Here is a 22,058-nt window from a genome sequence, read left to right as displayed (position 1 = left end):
CTCTGTCTGCCGATACTCGTGAGCCTCTATCACGAAAATTACTGTACCACCTTGAGGTGTCAGTTCGTTCTCTATAAGTTTTAAAGTTATAGATCTTCTTAAATGGACCGGGATGATAATTGCATCCGGGTCAGTCTGTAGGAGACTCGAGTCTTCCTCTATTAGTAGGGATGCCAGTCTAACTGCTTCCCTTTCTTCTTCACTGTCTGTCATTTTTTATAAATGCAGGCTTTGCATAGTTGGTCTCCAAGGAGACAAAGATTAGGTGCACAATATTTTGGAACACTGTATCTTTCAACGTTGAATAAACCGGAGCTTTACATAGGAATCTCTTCCTACTAAGGTCGGGCGGATTTTAACCTTTCACCCACTCCAGACGTCTATTGGAGTATTTACGGGAGAAAGGGGTCTGTGTGAAATATGCACGACTGAGTTACTCTAACGTCTTGCGTTAGTTTATCGCCTTACCAAACGTTGGGCGCCATGTAGTGTAGTTCCTAGTTTCCCATTAGGCCCTGCGCATTGGAATAACAAACAGTAGTATCGACGTGGAACTGCGGATATTCCAGGCCTCCACTGACTATGCTAAACTTAATTGGGTGTGTTACCAACTAGCTCAGAGGTCACTGGAAACTTTCTTCTCTGCATGGGAAGTGATCAGCTTCCCTGGCACAGACAAGAAGGGATTCAGCTTTCCAACAACCGTGAAACATGGCAACTTTGCTCCTCAGATCAAGAGTCAATCTCTAGGGTCGTGTGAAACAATAGACCGGTATTTCACTCAGTCAGTTTAGTGCAGTTTACTTTCACGAGATGTAGAGAATAGAGAGACGGGCGTTTGTCAATAAAGGGTTAACATTTATTGAACAGTCTTTCTTCTCGTACAAGAGAAATGTATTGCCACAATTGCAAGACTTGTTATTATAAAAAGTACGTACAGTAAGATAAGGATTGCGAAATAGAACTGTAAAAGCATTGATATGATTTCTTAGCCATACAATGGTTTAAAAGTAATAAAACATATATACAGTCATATATACATTAGGCTAAAATACTCAACTGGTGCTTCTAACTATGCCTACCCCAGTGTGCCTGACCTAAGCCTAACACGTGGAAGGGGAGTAAGTAAGTAGCTTTAAGTTAAGTTGGTTTTGCCAGGGTTTGCTTCAAGAATTCTCATCTAAGGGTTTAGTCAACACCATACCTCTGAATAGAATGATGGAAGTCTGGTATTGCCTTCAGGGGGCACTCGATATCCCAGTTACCCGCAAGGGTAGACCGGAAACGCTGGAGCTGGATATCTCTGCAGGAGAAAGGCAGCGGCTCTCTTCTCAGCGCGTCGAGGAGGAGGAGGCGGGGGACAGCGTCCGCGGCAGCTGGAATCTGCTGGATGTCTTCGCAGAGGGACGGCTGTTCAGCTCCTAAGCGTACTGCACCATCGTTCGCGCTTTAGCAGCGATAATGGTATCAGTAGCTTCACCACCAAGGGGACAGCAGTCTGCAGCGACAGGGTGCTAGCTTCACCAACACGGGGTCTTGCAGACAGCTAACAGGCAACGAGCAACGAGCTATTGCTTAAGGCAACGTTGGTAATATTTATACCTGACAGGTGCCGGGTTTGACGCAAGTTTGCTGGACATAAGACGTCAATTAAAGCTGTCACTAGGAAGTGATAGTTATCAGTTGCTCATTAGAGTTCCATTACTAATCAAAACACAGCAAGCGGGGATTTCCAGGTTTGCTGAGTTTTTATCTTGTTGAAGAACTCGGAGTGTTAATCTAGGAATATCAGATAGTGACTCCTGCCCTGTCATTGCACTAATTGGTCGCAAAGGAAGTGGCAGAGAGCTATGCTGGAATGTGGCTCTGTTCGTGTGAGGCCAGAGATGACTTTTCTGAAAATCGCACTTGAACGGTTATGCCAATATAGGGAATAAATGGATTTATAGCCGAATAGGGGCATAAGGTCACAGTATCGATCAGGAGCCTAGATAAACACATTACAGTGCACGGTGTACAAATTCATTGTGTATACAGTGATGGGTCCTGGATTTTTTTCTTTTTTTGACAGCCATCCAGTTCAATCACTGCGCATATGCTCTCAGCACATATGTAATTTTATGCATTGGATAAAAATATTTTGCAAGGTAAAAGCACAAAGTGCGCGAAAAGAGGAGTGCACAAGGCATTGCAACAATGCTGATGCACTCATACTGTTAGCTATTTAACCCCTTCAGCGCTAATGACAAGGGTAACTCGTCATGGACTTTCTATGGATTTCAATGGAAATTATATGGCATAACTAATAATGCCTTAGCAGTGAAGGTGTTAACAACAAGGGAAAGCGGATACTGTAAGTGACAAAGAAAATTATGACAGAGCGTAGATTACACGGCACTGCAATTGATTGGTACAATCTCCCCTCCAACCCAGAGCCTGTTTTCTAAACTTTACTCCCTCACTCACCCCCTCATCCTCACCCCCCCACCCCCTCACAACCCTCTCACCCTCACTCAGCCTCTCACCCTCACTCAGCCTCTCACCCCCTCACTCACCCTCACACCCCCTCTCACCCTCACACCCCCTCACCCCACTCAGTGCTACAACACATATGTGTGTGTAGGTGCAAATGCAATGTTCTTGGGTTTTCGTCACAATAAAATACACTGAATATAATCTTAACAAAATTTTGTTACAAACGTTAAATCTATTGCCATTATAAATTACAATAACTTTTATTTAAGTATCAATTGTTTACAAAATTAAAAGCCATTGTTATTTGTAATATCAATACATCTAAGTCATGTAAATACTACACACATTGCATTACAAATGCTATAGGTGTCACATTTGCAAAAGTTAAAACTATTGACATTGTAACTGACAAAGCTATTAATTTTGCTATTTTCAAAACCAACACATAAATTAAAAAAGTGTCATTTACAATACCATTCGCTCAAACTTTCCTAATGCAAAAAGTTTAAAGTATGGCCATTGTAAATCACAAAACAAAAAAATTAAATGTCATTTAGAAAACCAATAGCTCAAACTTTCCTACTGCGAGACCTATTGGCAACGCCAGTGCTTGTTATAAATGCTATCACATATGTTTATACTTAAATTGTATCCTGGATCCCAAATTCTGCCAGGTTCCGGTACTGATACCTATTTCAACTCTGGGATCCGTCTGACCCAGTGAAATATGCAGAATTTGCCCTGGTGTTGTTTTCTGATATGGGACAAACTTCAGCAGGGCCTGCATCTTGCCTGCTTTCTATTCCGAGCAGCAACCTGCAGAGGTGGAGGGGGCTTTAACTTCTCTTCCAGCTGGGCCCAAAACGAAGGCTTGATTTAAAGGGTTATCAGCCCTCTTTTTTTTTTAGTTGGACACTCACCCTGGCTGGCAGTCATCTAGAACCTACCAACTAGATGCCAATGCAATGGAAGGAAACACGGCACACAGTTTATCACTGTACAATTACTTAAGTGAAATTATAAGACTGTAATGTTGAGCACTCCATTTGAAGACAATGGAGCAGCAGCGGCCTACATAAACTGAAATAGGCCAACTACATATATGGAGTGAGCCGGGGAAAGCGGAAGAGAGGCTGTGCTGCAGGGCACACCAGAGCCTTTCCTCTACCTATTCCAGTAGCTCACAGAATCACTTGAGCCTTGGAGGGAGGGGGAATGCAGCTTAGCTCCTGGCCCTTCTAAGGAGAACAAGCATTGGCATAGCCATTAGGTCTCACCTTTGGGACCTTTATAAGTGATTAGCCATGCAACAGTTGGTGTTGTTGCACCAAGGATATTGTGCTGCATAACTAAACACTTCTACATGTCAGTAGAAGGTGAGGTTTATCCCTCCAGGGTTGATAGTGCCATATATAATTAATACCAATATCTTGATACATTTCTGACCTGTCTAGGGACATCATGTACTGGGAGGGACTTTTCTACTCGTTTTAAAAACTCTTTCCAGTGGAGTTATGTTCCCTTACTTAAAACGGCAACATCTTAAGGCCTTTGTTGATTTGAATGAATGTAATATGACCTGTTGCAGCTCACTCTTGATTACTAGACTTGCATTTCCCTTAATCAGGCTCTTACCAGCCTCCCTGTAATGTACCCTGCCCCGACTTTCACTCCTCAGACTGAAGAAATAAACTAATGAACCCGAACAAAACCAAGATATTAATAAGCATGCAAGAGGCATTCAGTCCAAAGGTATAAACCACAGTCTTACCGTCCGTTTGAATGCTGTGGTGCCTTAAACCCTTTCTTGGGGCTCTGAGTGTTTTTGGTTGGTGGAGCTTTTTGTCAAAGTTTAGGTTCACAATATAAAACACTCCCATTTTCAGTCCAGCATTGTACTTGTGACCTGCCCGATACCAGAGCTATCTTGCCTCATTAGTTATGCGTTTAGTTAGCATCACTGCTATAGTTTGCATATTCTGTTCTTTTTAGGTTCATTAAAGACATTTCTTTGCTTATTCTGTTCTTTTTAAGTTTATTAAAGATATTTCTACCTTTTGCTTTTTTCTTCACGTCTTCGTTCTGTTTCCTGTTCGTTGTGTAATCTATGCACGCACACATGTACACACACACACACACACACACACGCACTATTCTACCTTTTTGTTACCTGGTGATTGACGTCTGCCATAGAAACTGCATCCTACTTGGAAACGCCATTCGGGATCTTACTATTCTGAAAGTTCCTATACATTTGGCTTGAAGATTTACATGGGTTGTTGTGGCCACATCCAATAGGAAATTCACATGGTTGCTGTTGAAGTTTCGTGTGGTCAGTCAATGGTTTTTGAGAATTCTCATTCTGCTGAAAGTATGTCATTTAAACTACACTATCTGCAGAAATTGACATTTTGTCGTCTTTGGTGCACTTGCTGTACTCCTTCAATGTGAACTACTTGAGATTCTGGATATGCGCCAACAGTGGTTTAACACCAACCGAAAGATGACCAGTTAACCTTTGCAAAGAGTCTCCCCCTGCGTGTGAACCCACGTCGCTAAATTGTTAGGTTTCGCCTGGGGCACGGAGCTTTAGCTCCGCCCCCAGGAGAAATCTAGTTTTCAGTATGGGGGACTTGAATACGCCCCTCTGTTCCATTGGCTAGCTCCATAAATGGAGGCTAGCCATTGGAACAGAGATCTGTCCGTCAAGGCCGGACCAGATTCAGGGGCGTTCCCGTGATTTTTTCCCTCTCCACCCACTTCTGTTCGTCATCACGGTGGTGGGTGTGTGTTATATTTTTTTCTCGAGTCGGCCTGTTTTCTTCTTTTTACAAGTGTCTGTTGTTGGAGTTGGCTGCAAGATTCGAGTTCCCACGAGGCGATCAGGTAAGGAGCATTTTGTTTATAAATGTGTTTTCACTTTGTAAGTTTCCCGCTGTCCGTGCGCCGTCCCCGCCCCTCCTCCCGCTGTCCTGTGCCCGTTCCCGCCCCCTCCCGCTGTCCGTGTGCTCGTGTTGCTTGTTTTCCGCAGTTTGCAAGGACTTGAGTGAAGTGCAGTCTACGATGCGAGTATAAGGGCGGGGAAGGACCAGATGGGGACGGAGCCTAGCACAAAGCTAAATTTGGAAATGCCGGGTACATCCAAGGATGCACGCGCTGGGAAGGCGGGGATGGGGCGGGAAGCAGCAGGCTCGGCGGGGGCTCGTGATTGGCTGGGCTCCCAGACGTGCATACTGGGTGAGGGGCACCCTGAGCTACTGCTGCCGAGTAAGCAGTCTGCCTCTGCAGCGGCCAGCAGGCAGAATTATCTTTGTTTCTCCGTGTGCGAAGCAGGCTGCCTCCTCTGGAGCCAGTGTGCGGCGCACCGACCCCGGGGGCCCCTCCACCGCTGTCTGCTCAGAAGCGGCAGTGCGTCCCCAGCACCACGGGAAGGCCATGAGAGTTCCTCTCTGCCGTGAGTATGAACAGCCCCTGAATGTTCTTCTCTTCTTCCAGGTGCACCATCCTGGTCTGGGTTTCGCTGATTCCCAGACCAGCCCCCCCCCCCCCCCCACCACCCCTGTTCTGCAGGGATGCACCGGCACCTAGACATCCAGCCGGGGTTTGCATTGCCCGAACGCTGGGTCTGCACCGCTCAGCGAGATTCTTTCTCTGTGCACCCAATGCTCTGTGCAGCTCTGAGCGGAGATCCCTCTGTCCTCAGAGGCTGGCAGAGTGTATTTGAGGACACCGGCGGCTGCCCTCTTGCAAGCAGTATGCGTGCAGATGCATAGAGAATAATTATTTTAAGTGCCCTCTTAAATACTCAATTGGGGGTGTTCACATGCATGTGTTTTTTACTTATGGAAAGGTATCTTTTTCCCTTGTGGAAAGCGCAGGTATTGAGTGGCCATCATTTCCCTGTGTCATGGAATGAATGGCTCCCTCGTACAAATGAGCAGACCTTTCTTAACAAAATGCAGAAAGCAATTTGACCCAGTGTACTCGAAATGCACAAATTCTTTGATTTTGGTTTTAAGCTAAAGATTTTTTTTCGTCACGACAAAAGTATTCCGGATCGGTGTGGAGCAGCAATTCGGGGAAACGTCCATTTTGTTACATAAGTATTCTGCGGGTATTTTCTTAGAATGCCAGTTTACGAAATCCTGCGCCTCCGGTGCCCCCTCAGCCGTGATCTGAATGCAAGCTCGCTGTTTGCTCAACATTCTAGGTCCGTCTGGGGCAGACAGCTATGGTGGGGATTTCCTTTTGTGAGAAGCAGTCTTTTTGCAGTCGCATTATGTAATGCAGAGCTGATTTTGCAGTCCTTGTAGGAGGGGGGGAGAGGGCTCTTTGTTCTGCCGGCGTCTCCCCCTGGTTCTGGACGTGCAGGCTGGAATTGGTTCTTGCAGTGATGGAGGCGTCTGGGCAGGGTGCTATTTTCAGTTCCTCCCCCTTCTGATGCGGCTGGTGAAGCCCTGGGCAGGGATGACTTCAGAGCTATTCTTAGCCCCAGCTTCGTTCAGACAGGTAGCCGGGAACCCCGCGCAGCACCTTGCAGGCTTCCTGCAGCCCTGCACATCCAGCCACCGGCATGCGCACCGTGTGACCGCTGGCCCTTTCCTGCGTGACGCCCCTTCAGTCCTCGCAACCACTTCAATAATTCTCCACGCTTCTCTTGCAGGGCGCTCGTCCAACCTGCACCCTTGGCGAGGGTCCTGCTTGCAGTAGACACAAGGCCCATTGGGGACAGAGTTTTGAACCTCATCCCAGGAAGCCCGTTCAAAGTTCCATTCAAGTCGGCAAAAAGCTGTACTTCCCTGCTGAAAAGGCAAAAAATTTACTTTTGAACTAATTGTAATTTGGAGCCCTAGCCTTTGTGAATGGGATGAGAGCTGCCTGTCACCCTGAAGTACATATATTAATAGTGTGAGTTGTTAGAACGTAGAAATTGTAATGTATCGAACCTAGATAGACTGCTGTTCAAAGGAGGTGTTCTGCTATATATCGTTTTCTCTAGGTAGAAAACGAAGTTGGAAAACTTTCCTTCAAGCAACATCTGCTTTTTTAAATTTTTTTTTTTTTTTTTTTTTTGGGAAAACCTTTATTTGAAAGTCAAGGCACACAGCTATTCAGCCTTACATCCCAGAGGCTAGGCAGCATTATAAGAGACGGATATATGGTGTACACAGTACAGGTTGAAAAAGTCGTATCAGGTTTAATTTTATAATATGGTAACAATAAACCTATAAGATAACAGCCTAAAGAAACACTAAGAAAGGGTAAAGAGGCAAGGAAAAGTACGAAAGCGACAATACCCAGTTCCAGGGGGTGGGCAGGGCCGTAAGCCCATAGAGTGCAACTGAACTATGTAAATTAAACGACAACGGGGGGAAAAGAGTCAGGATGTCAGTGGAACAACATGTAGGTTGGAAGTGAGAGCTAGGGGGAAAGTCGAGCTTCCAGTGGGTCAGCATCGGGAGGTAGGCATATATCACCTCTATATTCATTCCATGCCCCCCAAACCGTTCTCCACCTCCTAGGCTTACCCCTGGCCACATACACCGTCTTCTCACGAACCATGCACCAATCCATATTGGTCTTCCATAATTCCACAGAGGGAGGCGAAGGGGCCCCCCACTTCTGGGCTATGTCCCGTTAGCCACCATATTCCCCAGGGTAACCCATTGGGTTTGAGCATTATTGTAATCCGTGGGGCCCCACACATTCAACAGGCAACGCCGGGTCTCCGCCGGCAGAGCCACACCAGTCACCGCACGCATCGCCGCATGAACTCGCCTCCAGTAAGAGGCTATGGCGTGGCACTCCCAGATGATGTGCATGAATGTGGCTAGTTCTCCACATCCACGCCTACAAAGACCATCCACTGAGAGTCCCATATGGATCAGTCTGGGGCCAGTCACATAGACTCTATGGAGAATTTTCAGTTGGACCAGACGTAATCTAGCTGGAATAGCCACTTCCTTAGGAGAAGACACCGCACACTGCCAGTCCTCATCATCCAGTTCCACACCATCACGCACCCATTGTTCCCTCACCCCCGACAGGAGGTCCGCGCGGACATTGATCAGTTTTTTGTAAATCAATGAAATGGCACTGTCCGGCATATGGCCGTCCAGTACCCTGTCCTCCAGCAGGGACGATTCAGGGACCTTCTCTCCCACCGGCATCACCGCCATAAGAGCGTGTCGCAGTTGGGCATATCTAAAGTATTCCGTCTCCCCCAGTTGAAACTCCGTTTGTAAAGCGGCAAAAGACTTTCTCGCCCCTGGCCATCATGTCATCCACTTTAGAAATACCAATGAGGTCCCACCGATCAAACCCCTTTGTGTGCCACAGTTTGCCCAGCAAGTCAGAGTCATAAAGCGGAGTAGCCAATGTAAGCCTGCCCTGCCACCCCTGCGCCTTTGTGACGCCCCTCCAAATATGGACAGCTGTCTTAGTGGGACCTGTCATGCCTCCATCCAGAGATCTCTAATACAGCGCTCTGTTTTACTTCCCGTCGTCTAGGAGCCACCGATCCATGGCGTACCCCGGATTTTCAGCCGATCCGTTGAAACCGTGGTTAAGGGCGGCTAACTGGGAGGCCCAGTAGTACCGCCGGATATCCGGCAAAGCTATACCGCTGTCGTACCAAGGGAGCGTTAATTTGGTGATGGCAATCCGCGGCCTCCCCTCCCAAAGGAGGGTCCTCTGCAACCCTTCAATCTCCCTAAAGTACCCGGATGGAACAGGGTCCTGTGTGTTCTGGAGCGCCTATAAGAATCTGGGCAGGGACATCATCTTAAACAATGCCGCACGCCCGAGCAAGGACAGCGGCAACTTGCGCCAGCCCTCCACATCGCGCCGAAGGCGTTCAAGAGGGGGAAGCAAATTATTGGAGTATCGCGTCCGGGCATCGGCTGAGATATAAATGCCCAGGTATTTGAACCCCTGCCTCGCGATCTTTATAGCGCAACCCCTGGGAAGACGCGGAGTCTCCCCGTTCAGTACATAAAGGTAAGATTTAGACCAGTTTATAACCAGGCCCGAATATCTACCGAAAGTATACAGAACATCACAGGCCACAATCCAGGATTTACAAGGGGAGGTGAGGTAGAGCAGAATGTTGTCCGCGTATAATGACAAGCGGTCCTCAAAACCGGGAGACCACTCCATCCCACAAATATCTGGGTGGGTCCGTAACCAAGCGGCAAGCGGTTCAAGCGCCAATGCAAAAAGCGGCGACAAAGGACATCCCTGTCTGGTGCCTCTTCGCAAAGCAAAAGAAGCTGATACTCGCCCGTGGACCGTGACGTTGGCCATTGGGTTAGCATATAGAAGTCTGACCCATCTGATAAATTCAGGGCCAAACCCGAACTTCGTCAGTACTGCCCACAGGTAATTCCACTCAAGGGAATCAAATGCCATCGTTGCATCCAAAGCCAAGACGGACAGCTCCCAGAGTGTGTTGACCCTTGCCATGACCGCGTGGAGTCTCCTGAGGTTGAGGGCAGTGTTACGATGAGGTATAAAACCCGATTGGTCCTGGTGAACCAGGTCGGCAAGCACACCCACCAACCGGTTGGCCAATAACTTAGCCAGGATTTTAGGCTCGGCATTCAACAGGGAGATCGGGCGATATGACCGACAAAGGTCTCTAGGCTTCCCATCTTTATGAATGACCACAATAGTGGCCAGTCGCTGGTCCGGAGGGAGCTCACCCGCCTCGCGCGCCTCCAGGAACATGTTCCGCAAAGGCAAAGCAATGGCGTCGGCCTTTATTTTGTAAAGCTCTACCGGAAGTCCGTTGGGGCCGGGAGCTTTGCCAGACCTTAAGGTGCGTATCGCAAGTGCCACCTCGTCCACTGTAATACCTCTGTCTATGTCATCACGTTCAGTGTCAGACAAGCAAGGAAGTTCAATCCCCACAAGGAAAGAGGCAGAGTCCGCCTCAGTCATATCAGAGGCCGATGTGTATACAGACTCAAAGTAGTCGGCAAAGACCGTAACTATAGCACTGGGGTCAGTGACAACCAGTCCGTCTTCACCCTTCTCCTCGGGAACCACGCGGGAAGCCATCTCCTTCTTGTCAAGCCACGCAATAAGCTTGCCTGCCTTATCCCCTACATCATAGATCCTCCCCTGCTGTTCTCTGCCCATCACCTTGGCTGCGTCAGTAGCAGTGGCTCGGTACTCCGCCTGCTTGAGCGAGAGAGCATGTAACAGGGCAGGCGTCGGATGAGTCTCCAACTGGGAATCAAGATCCTCAATCTGATTCCAGCCGCACCACATCCTCATCCCTGCGTCTGCGCGCCTCGGCTATTAAGGAGAAGGCCTCTCCTCTCAGGACAGTTTTAAAGGCCTCCCATAGAGACGAGGCCGACGTCAGAGCCCGTATTTTCGAAAAATACAGGTCAATGGCTTTAGCCAGGAGGTCTCGAGTCTTGGGGTTACGGAAATACCACGGATTGACCGGTGCTACTCTAGAGGCCACTACGATGTCAAAATCAAAGGACGCCCAGACGGGGGAATGGTCCGATATGCCCCTGGCCATCAAGCGGGCCTCAGACGGCTGACGCATGGGCAGCCAAAGCCAGTACGTAGTCAATCCTGGAGAGGCTGCCGTGCGCTCCCGAGTGAAAGGAGTATTGCCGCTGAGCGGGATGGAGAAGTCTCCAGCAATCGACAAGCCCCATGGTGTTCAAAAAATCGGGAAGCCAGGACTGCGAGCTGCGAAGATCTCTGGATGGAAAACGGTCTAAGGTCCCAGACTCAACTGCATTGAAGTCCCCACCAACTATAAGCAAGCCCTCCGGCAAGCCCAAAATGGCGCCCCCAAGATCTTGAAGAGTCGTCGATTTGTAAGCCAGGGGGGACAAACAGAAACCAAAACCAGGGTACGTCCCTCCCACCTGCCCGTGACGGCGACTTAGCGTCCCCTCTCGTCGACCACACTAGTCTCCACCTCAAACGGGAGAGACATGCGCACCATGATCCCCGCCCCTCGGGACCCCGAAGAGAACCCCGAGTGTGCCACCATTTTAAAGCCTTTTCTGTTGAGTGCGTGGCATGTATTGCCAATGAGATGAGTTTCTTGTAACAAAATGACATCGGGCATGCATCTTTTAAACATTTGCAACACGACCCCTCGCTTAATGCGATCACCCAGCCCATTAACATTCCAACTCAGAATATTTAGCTTCTTACCCCCCATCGTCTATGTATTATTTATTATTTAGCGACTTGTAAAGCGCCTGGTGACCCGAGGGCATCCCCGCGCTATGAGAGATTTGTATCCAGCTGAGAGGGAGAAGGGCGGAGGGCTTATTTGGGAAATAGAAGGGTTTTAAGCTTTTTTCTGAAAATCAGATAGCTGGGCTCCAGTCTGAGGGAACGTGGGAGGGAGTTCCATCCAGTGGACGCTTTTACAGAGAAGCGTCTGCCTCCGGTACGTGTCCTCTTGAATTTGGGGATGTTGGCTAGGTGCTCGTTCTCGGACCGTAGAGCTCTGGGGGCTTTGTATGGAGTAACCAGGCAGCTGAGGATCGCAGGTCCCGAACCGTTGATCAGTTTATAGGCCGTGCACATGGCTTTAAATTCCACCCTTTGGCGAACTGGGAGCCAGTGCAGAGCCTTGATACTCTAGGGGGAACGTTCATGAGTAGACGGGCTGCTGCATTCTGGGTTTGTTGCAGTCTGGCCAGGGTAGCCTCCGGCGCTCCCAGATAGACCATATTACTAAAGTCCAGTCGTGACAGTATGAGCCCTTGGACTAGTAATTTCCTGGACGCGGGAGGAAGTAAGGGAAGGATTCCGCGGGTAGTCTGCATAAGCCCAAAACAGGTACCTGCAGTTTTGGCCGCTTGTGACTTCATTGAGAGGTCGGGTTCTAGCCAGACTCCGAGGGTCTTGATTTCGTGTTTCGGGGTGGGGATTTCCCCGAACACGTCTGGCCAGACCGCTGGGGGGATGGTCACCCATTGTTTACCCATGAGCATCACTTCGGTTTTTGATCCGTTTAGTTTTAATGATGATTCACACATCCAACCGTGAATTTCGGTGAGAGAGTTTGTCAGTTTGTCTGGGTGGTCTTCTAGTTGGGATAGGGAGACGACCAGTTGTGTGTCATCGGCATAGCTCACTATTTTTATACCGAATGATGTCACTACGTCTTCAAGGGGGGCCATATACGCGTTAAAAAGCGTGGGGCTCAGGGAGGATCCCTGAGGGACCCCGCTCGTGAGAGGGAGGGTGGACGAGTAGTAGTTACCGTCCCATACCTGGAACGTGCGTCCGGTAAGGAAGGACTCTATCCAGCTGAGTGCCGTCCCGGTGAGCCCTGCTGTCGCCAGCCGATGGAGGAGGACACGGTGGTTGACTGTGTCGAAGGCTGCGCTGAGATCCAGGAGGATCACTGCCACTGACCCTCCTGAATCTAGAATGCGCCTTGCCTCCTCGATGACGGCAAGAAGGGCGGTATCTGTGCCGTCCCGGGCGGAACCCGGTTTGGGATTGCCGTAGGATGTTGTTAGTCTCGAGGAATTGGGACAGTTGACCATTGACTAATTTCTCGGTTACCTTGCTGATCCCAGGGAGGAGAGATATTGGCCGGTAGTTTGCCATATCTGTTGGATCGAGCTGGGGCTTTTTAAGGAGTGCTTTCACCACAGCGCTTTTCCAGCTGTCGGGGACCGATCCCTGTGCGAGTGAGCTGTTAATAAGCTCTGAGCGTGGGAGTGATAACGGGGGCTACGTTTTTGAGGAATCTCATGGGTGCAGGGTCCAGAGGAGACCCGCTTTTCATTTTATTGAAGGTTACTTCTACCTCGTTAGGCGTTACTGGCCTAAATGTCGCAAGTTGGGGGCGTATTCCAGTCTGGCAGGGGGATGAATTATTGTTCCTGTGGATGGAAGGACATGGAGGGGGAAGGGATGTTAGGATGCGGGCAATTTTGTCTTTGAAATAGGTGGCTAAATCATTGCTTCTGTCTACCTGGGGGGTGGTGGAGGAGGGGGAGATAGGTACTTTCAGTAGCTCCTTTACGATGAGGAAGGATTCCCTGGAGAATTTTGAGGCTTCCTTTATCCGAGTATCGTAGTGGGAAGCTTTGGAGCGCTTAATAGCAGTTTTATAGAGTAACTGAAGTGTGATAGGCCTCTTTGTTGGCGTTCTGCCAGTCTTTTCTCCATAGCCGTTCGGCTCTTACAGTTTTTACGGAGCTGTCGAAGTTCCAGGGCGTACCACGGGGCGGAGCCAGTTTTGCTGGTTTTGTCTTCCCGCGTTCTGAGTGGGAGTACGGAGTCAAGGGAGGTCGTGATCCACTTTCTGAAATTGCTATCGGCAATGGCCGGGTCTTCTTCGTGAGCCGGGGTAGTTGATTTTAGGGTCTTGGCCCATTCTTCGGTGGGGAGTCTGGACCAGGTCCTATCTCTGGTGTAGGTAGGCAGTTTTTGAGGTTTCCTAAGAGTTCCTGGGAGTTGGAAGGGGACTAGGAAGTGGTCCGTCCAGGGTAGGGGGAGGGAAATCTCTCGCTTGCATCGTGGGGGTGCTAGTGAACACTGGGTCCAACAGGTGGCCTTTGATGTGAGTGGCTCCTGAGTTGAGGAGACGGATGTCCAGGGCCGCCAGCTCAGTGATCAGGTCGGCTGCTCCAGAGTCTAAAGGGTCGTTGAAGTGAATATTCAAGTCTCCCAGTAGCATGAAATTCGTGATGGAGTGGGCCTGTGTTGCTACTGTATCCAAGAGGGCGTTGGTAAAAGAGCCAGGATGCCCGGGGGGCGGTATACTAGGATCCCTGAGAGTGAATTAGTCGGGTCTAGCTTGATTGTGAACTGTAGGCTTTCAGAGTCGGGAATCTGTGCATCGTTCGATTTGCAAGTGAGAAAGTCCCGGTAAATGATGGCGACACCACCACCTCTACCTAATGGGCGAGGGAGCGACTGAATGAGGAAACCCGGTGGGGTGGCAAACACCATGTCAGTCAGAGTGTGGGGTGAGCCACGTTTCCGTCAGGAAGAGGATGTCGATCTCATGGTCTTCTATGAGGTGGTTGATCAGTGTCGCATGTTTGGGGAGAGAGCGGCAATTCAGCGAAGCGAGTTTGAGGGCTGCAGGCTTGGTCACTCGTGTCGGGAGTTTGAGCTGGGCTGGCTGGCAGTGAATACAGCTGGTGGAAGGTCCATTCATGTCGTGAATATATTCACATGAGGAGGCGATGGGAGGTCTGAGACTTAGAAGGTCCCGACGGGAGTAGGTTACCTTAGTGACAGCTTTATCTACCAGGGGGTCTGGCCCTAGGCCCGGCCGCGCGGACGGGCGCAGACGGGCTTGCCTTAGGCGCTCCCGCTGCGCTCGTCCGCTGGTATGGCCGGCACATTTGTAGGGGGGGTTATGGGCGTGGCCTCGCAGAGGGCGTGGCTTCCGCCTTGGGACCGCGCTGGCGGTGTGGGCGTTTCCCTGTATCAGCGCTGGGGTCGCTGTGTCAGGGGTGGTCTAGGAGAGCTGAGAAAGCGCGTGCAAGTCAGCGCTTCCGTGCAGGTGAGCTCAGAGGTTTTTTTAAAATCAAAACACAAAGAGTGACAATTTTTAAAATCAATTGTAGCAACAGTCCTCCGGCTTCCGCCTCAGAGGATAACAAACAAATAATAATGCGACGTGCTTGTTCTCAGCGTTAGGTAGCAGTTTTAGGTGGGCGTGGCCTCGCAGAGGGCGTGGCTTCCGCCTTGGGCCCCCACACCCCCTTCTCCCCCCCCCCTCAGGGAACAGCCGCTATAGCATATTCAACAGAAGAATAATCACCTTGCCATAGGAAAGAAAACACACAAGAAAGTTATCCCAACCACCCTGTACCCCTGCATTAGACTAAAAAGCCCCCCCAACTAGCAGTGTGACTGTCGCCCCAAAAAACTAATCTACGAAAAGCCCCTAGAGGAGTAAGGAGTCAGCCTATCCCCCGCTCCCTGAGAAAGAATGTCTGCAAAACACAATAGTCTGTGACTAACTGCCGAGCAGACTCATCGTCCGAAGACAGTCCGAAGGGACCTCTCACTCCTGAAGATCGGGGCCGCCCGACGCCCCTTCCGACTGTTCCTCGGGCGCGCTCCTGCGTTGGGGCAAAGTGTCCAGCCAGTCTCCAGCCGCTTCTGGCATGTCGAAGAACAATGCTCATGTTCGATGCGCAGTTTCGCTGGGAATAGCATTGAGTACTTTATCCCCAACTCTCTCAGCCTACGCTTCACATCCATGAAACTTTGCCTACGCTTCTGCACCGCTTGGGTGAAGTCCGGGAAAAAATTGATGTCCGCGTTCTGAAACTTTAGCGGCCCACCTCTCCTCGAGGCCTGCAGGATAGCGTCCCTTTCTCTAAAATTGAAGACCCTAGCGATGATTGGGCGTGGAGAGGCCCCCAGTTTCGGTCGGCCTCCAGGTAGTCTATGCGCTCGCTCAACCGAGAAGAACTTGCTGAGTCCACCAGGTGCTAGATGGTTCTGAACCAAGTTCTCGACAAAGATCAGTAGCATCCTCCTCCGCACCCTCCGGAACACCAATGATACAGACGTTCTGGCGCCTGGCCCGTCCTTCAAAGTCATCAAGCCTGCGGGCAAACAACATGTTCGCAGCTTTTAGGTCGCGGATCTCCGATTTTAGGTCTGTCACGTCAGAGGTTAAACTCGACGATTTTATTTCGAGCGACTTGATCGGCCCTGATCAAATTGATCTCGATGGCCAGCGTGTCGACCTTGTTTGTTAACACCTCATGTTGTTTATGCATCTCGGCCTTGATGCCCGCAATGGCTCACATGACGTCCCGGAGGGTTGGATCTGAGTCATCCGGCGACACATCTCGCGGCATGTCTTTAGGCCGTCCTGTGACACCGGGCGAACCCTTTGGGAGGGCGTAGCGATCGGAGATAGTGGGTTGAGAAAGGGAAGTTTTCCTGCTAACTCTAGGTTTTCCTTTGTCTGGGTCTCCTCTGCCGGCCATGTTGGGTGAGAGTGTCTCTCAATCAGAAAGACTCCCCGGTCGTCGTTGGGGCAATAAGTTGGTAGGCGTTAGCATCCGCCCCCCCCCACCGCTCATCCACCACTTCAATGCACGGGATGACCTGGCCAATGCCTAAGAACGGGGCGGCCTTCTTCTCTCCAGACTGCCACCTCGTAGCAGCGCTGCAGTCGCCCACGTAATTCCGGGCTGTGATGGCGTCGTCTTCCCCAACCTTCAACACGGTGTAACTTCACCTAGAAGACTCGGATCTTCGATCGGAGAACGAGTCCAGCATCAGCAGCAGTTCAACAGCATGTTCCCACTACTGTGGGGCAGGATAGATGACAGGATTAATTCGGAGGATCGGAGGGTCTTCGGAGCTCCGAGCTCACGCGGCCATCTTGGTTGCCCGCGTAGCTCCTCCTCTGCTTTTTAAAATTTTATTTCCAAGGTACCATGCTTCCTCATATTTCTCAGTGTGATGAAAAGTACCATTCTTTGTGTATACAGGAATGTCGCCCTGTGTTATGTCATACTATGCAGTGTTTGTCTCAATCCTATGTTTTTTTACTGTAATGGCGCTGCATCAAGTGTTTGCTACCTATGACCCACACCTTCCCGTCTCCTCTTCAGTGACCCATCTGAGCTCAACATGCTTCTATTCTTTCACCTACTGACCGAGGACAGGAGCTTGCTTAGCATTTACAAAATGCATTTTTACGCTTTATCCCTTGTGCCTTAATGTTTTGCTAAGTTTTTAAATGTTCTTCACTGCCGAACCTTCCACTTCGAACAGGGTCGTATTTAGGGAAAAATCCCCAGTTTTCTGTGCTGTTCGTGACTGCTTTTGTGGCATGTGACACTGCTACCACGTTTCATGTTCAGCACATTTTTAGAGAACTGTGCAATATATCAAAGCCATACACAGCATGAGTCCTCTTACACGACGAGCAGATTTTTGTCCGTGCTTCCCTGTTTTGTGCTGAACCGGCTCCTTCATCAAAGTTTTTTACGTTTATTTCCGCCTTTTGGTTATTTTCATATAAGTGCATTGGTTTATCTTCTGCGAGTGTTTATATCAATGAAACCTGGCAGGCATTCAAGCATGTTTATTGATTAAATAAATGTGGAAATATACCAGTTTCAGCTTTACTTTTTTCCTAAAACCCATAATAAATATGGATAAATACAGATAAAGTTGACAAAAAAGAAATATGGATAAATACAGACTGAATGACCAAAAAATACCATAAAACCGGGAGCCGTTATGTTGTACAGCCAGATGATATAAACATGTGATATCACAACTGGTTTTATTTAAAGGCAATTCGAGAGGATATGTATACAACGTTATCAGAAAGGAAACCATTTTTTGCAGTATTCCATGTCCCTGTTTTGTTTACGCTATAACTGCTCGCCCCGCTGTACCGAGTACTTAAGCCTCCTTTACCTCCCCAGAACACACACGACTTCCTAGAATCTATGGATTCCGGAACCCTGCAATTCTGCAAACTCTGCCAGGTAGCTATTTCTTGCTCTCACTACCGCGCTACCTACCCTCTGTCCTACCCCTCCTTCCAGACGTCCAGCTCCCATTACTTCTTGACGACGCACCCCTGTCCACACTAAGTAATTCCTCCTACCAAGTAGCCACCGATTATCTTGGCACAGCTCTGCATTAGGCCCTCTGAGTACCATCCATCTTGGTGCACCCTTCCTGACCATGCTATACTTAGCCCTATGACATCTTCTATACGTGAGCATTCATTCCATTTGCGACCATGTGCCATTAGCCTTCTGTCCATCCCCACACACCGGGCCACCAACTAGTGTTCTCCACCAGTATTTTAAGGATTTCCCGCCTCTCCTGGCATTCAGTTCCTTCCTGGTTTCTCAGTTCCCTACAAATTCAGCTCTCCCAGCCTAACTACCACTCAACTCAGGCACTCTTTTGCGCACTTGCATCTGTGCTCTCGTGCCTCCAGACAGCCAACCTTCACACGCCGCCCCCTTGCATACCTCTAGTATAATTGTATCCACATAATTATTCCCTTGCCACTACCCAGTACTAGAACACTGATTTCATTATCAGTGACTCATGTTTACTCCCTATCCCTGATGCCTTACTCTCTCCCCTCCCCCCCTCACCCTCTTTCTCTTGCCCCCCATGTAAAGCACTGTTATCAACCCGGCCCAGTCCTGATGAAGATCCCGATTTTATGAGGATCGAAACGCTGTTGACCATTCAGCGCGATCATAGGCGCTACATACAAAGTGGTTCACAAATAACTACAACAAGCGAAAAGTAGAAACGAAATCTTCAAGTCGCCTGAAACCACATTGTATCGTCCACCAGTCACCTTGCGCCGTTTACGCTGATCACATTGTTACCTGCGTCGCCACCGTCTTTTTCACTCACACACTTTGAGCACCAAGTACAATTTGGGTTGTTTCATTTGTTTTATTTGTTTACTGAGGTGCTGTTACAACTGCAAATTGCCCTTTCTTATTTCTCTATATGTAAATGATGCCATGAGCACATGCAATAATCTAATAGTCTCCTTGTTTCCTTTCTGATGTGGTGCGTGTGTGTGTGTGTGTGTATGTATATATATATATATATATATATATATATATATATATATATATATATATATATATATATATATATATATATATAATATATATATTGCCTTTAAATAAAACCAGTTGGGATATCACATGTTTGTATCATATTCTCTACCCCAATCACAACACGGTTGGCGGGTTCTTGCTCCTGTGGTTTATACAAGTACAGCCAGAGGTGCACAATAAGCCCCAATATCCTTTTGGCCCTTTTGTAGTTTGGCTTTGACTGTTCCGAATCGCTTGGGACATGGGTACTTTATATCCCAGAGAACTCAAGTTTTGCAGAGTACACCCATCACTAGAGTAAAACATCTGTTGATTGATGGGTTCTCCTTTGTCATTTTAGCTGTACTCTCTCTTGGGCATCACCTTTTCAAATCTAGCACTCACCTCATGCCACATACTTGAGGACCCAAGCAGCACCTTTGTGCCCCCCCCAAAAAACACAGGGCCCGATTCACAGAACTAACTTAAGACAAAATGCTAAACTTACTACCATTTTGGTATTCACAGAAAGCACTTACTCATGTCTGTATTCACAGAAGTTAGGAGTCCTAACTTTAGGACTCCTAAATGCCTTCTGTGAATACCGAAAGTCTAAAAGTTAGTGATTTTTTTTTTTCCTCCAGTTTAGGAACTGAGAAAAATCCTATCAGTCTGTTTGATAAAGGCACATAGGAAAACCATGGGCTTCTCATACGACCTTCATATCTTTGTGCTCTTGGACTGTCTGGATTTCACGTCTGTTAACGTGCTCCAGAGAATGGCCATTATACCCTGTCTATATCCTTTGACCAGGGAGCATCACGGACTGTGTGGTGGCTAATACTAGCTTCATTGCCCCATCCAAGATTCGGTTTACCATCCTCTGTCACTCGGTACTGCAGAGTCCATAGTCATTTGATTCCCCTCAACTTTTTATTTGTGATTTTGTTTTTTGTTGCTAGAGCAGTGTTAATAAAATGAACCCACCATCCTGGCAATGAAGCCACGCTAAGCGTCCCTCCTACTTTTTCCTGCAACCCAATGTTTTCAAACGTTCTGTATTCAGTTGTTTAAGAAATCGATAAGCATCTCCTTTTTGGTCACTTCATAACTGAAATAAATGTTCAACCTCTTCCGCCCACTGTCTCGGTAGATGTTTAGAGGTCCTGTTAGATAAAAATCCATTGTGTGTTTATCAGTGTTCTGGCATTTGGCCCACTATTAGCTTTCTTCTGTTTATTTTCAGCTGCATTAACCTCATGCCATAGCATTCTCTGGTGTCTCAGAGAATTACATTTTTCATGGGTTCTTTGACTGGAAGATCCTGTTTAATTTCTAGAGTCCCACAATTGATTTTGATTCTCAGATTTTTGGAAACCGCACACAGAAAACCCTTTTCTTCGCAGCTTAAAGCACATTCTGTGCTGGGGGCAGGGTGAGATCCTGTGAGTACTTTCTATGTTTAATAGTTCTACTATCTGATGGTAGTCTTTATTTTTAGAAATAGTTTCTAAAAAATGTAGTAATATTGACGTGCAAACAGTACTCCATTGTTAAAGTGTGCTAATAGATGATCAAGCTGAAAACGGCATTGAATTGTTTGGACTGTCCGCACATTGTTTGCAAAATTTGGTTTAGTATCCAGTTGAGCCATTGGAGGAAACAGGCAAGTAGACTGACTTGATTACAGTTTCAAGTATTAGCATACCATATTTCATTTGGTTAGTTAACGTTCCTCTGTTTGATTGAGCAAGGTTTGTTTTGTTTTGTATGAAATAGTTTTCAACTTTTGGTTAGGCGATATATATATGTGTGTGTGTGTGTATGTGTGTGTATATGTATATGTATATATATATATATATATATATATATATATATATATATATATATATATATATATATTTTGATCAAGACGTTAAGTCGAAACGCGTTGCTGTGCAGCCTACTTACGATTAAATTATCGGCATTTCATGCGAAGTGTCCGTGGTGATTCTTTCTAACTGAGGAAGTGCTGTGGTGCAAAAATGTATGTATGTGTATGTATGTATGTATATGTATGTATGTGTATGTATATATATATATATATATATATATATATATATATATATATATATATATATATATATATATATATATATATATATATATATATATATATATATATATATATATATATGCTGCGTCCACTTTAAGACTGTTCCCTCCCACGCTGCAGTGAGTTTTTGACCTTTGTATTAAATCTACCTTATTATTTAATAGACTGTATAAATCTGTTTTTCAGGTTAATCTAAAAAAAAAAAAAAAAATTATGCGGGTCCTCTTCAAATTGGCTGCAGCAGGTGACCGTCCATTTTTTTTTTTTTCCTGATTCAATTTTTTCCCCTGCCGTTTTAGTTCATTTAGGTTATGTGGTATAAAAGGCATTTCCTTTTAATAGTTTTCAAAATCTCTTAACTTTTATTTATGGGCGCATGCAAACATTCTGGTGTGATTAGGAGGGAATATGGCTGGGCATACTAATATCCATATGCATATAAAATACAACCACCAGAAACCAGACCTCCTGCTCTCATGGGACACATTGGCTGTTAAACGGTCAGTTATTTATAGAGCTTTCTTAATTTTGTTAAATCATTTGTCAAAGTTTAGATGCCGTCAGTACTTATGCCATTGATTGTGTTTATATTCTGTATATAATGTATTCTAAAATATTCATGATTCCTGCTAATTGATGTACTCTTTCTTTAGAAACTTCTCACTCTTGTTAGCCCCTTATCACCATGGAAAGTGGAGATTCTAAAGATAACGGTGGTTCAGAGCAGTCGGAAGGTCAACGGCAAAGTCAACTAGAGCGATTAAATCGAGAGGAAGCCTTCTATCAGTTTGTAAATAACCTCAATGAAGAGGACTATAGGCTTATGAGGGATAACAACTTGCTTGGTACTCCAGGTATGTTATATAAAATTATACGTAATATTCAATGATATATGCAAATATTAATGT

General features: G+C 47.3%; 1 protein-coding gene across 2 annotated transcripts in view; it reads left to right on the top strand.

Moving 5' to 3' along the window:
• Window positions 1-22,058, top strand: part of RLIM (ring finger protein, LIM domain interacting) — a 113,644-nt gene that overhangs the window by 47,663 nt on the left and 43,923 nt on the right. For both annotated transcript variants that reach the window (XM_086918400.1, XM_086918401.1), the window contains one exon: window positions 21,804-22,004. In XM_086918400.1, the coding sequence (XP_086774526.1) occupies window positions 21,836-22,004 (169 nt within the window). In that variant the 5' untranslated portion in view covers window positions 21,804-21,835. The remainder of the gene's footprint in view (window positions 1-21,803; window positions 22,005-22,058) is intronic.

Source organism: Lissotriton vulgaris, chromosome 4_1 (genome assembly GCF_964263255.1).
Source record: "Lissotriton vulgaris chromosome 4_1, aLisVul1.2, whole genome shotgun sequence".
Classification (NCBI taxonomy): Eukaryota; Metazoa; Chordata; class Amphibia; order Caudata; family Salamandridae; genus Lissotriton; species Lissotriton vulgaris.
Note: the sequence above shows the minus strand (reverse complement) of the source record. Positions and strands in the feature narration are given on the sequence as shown.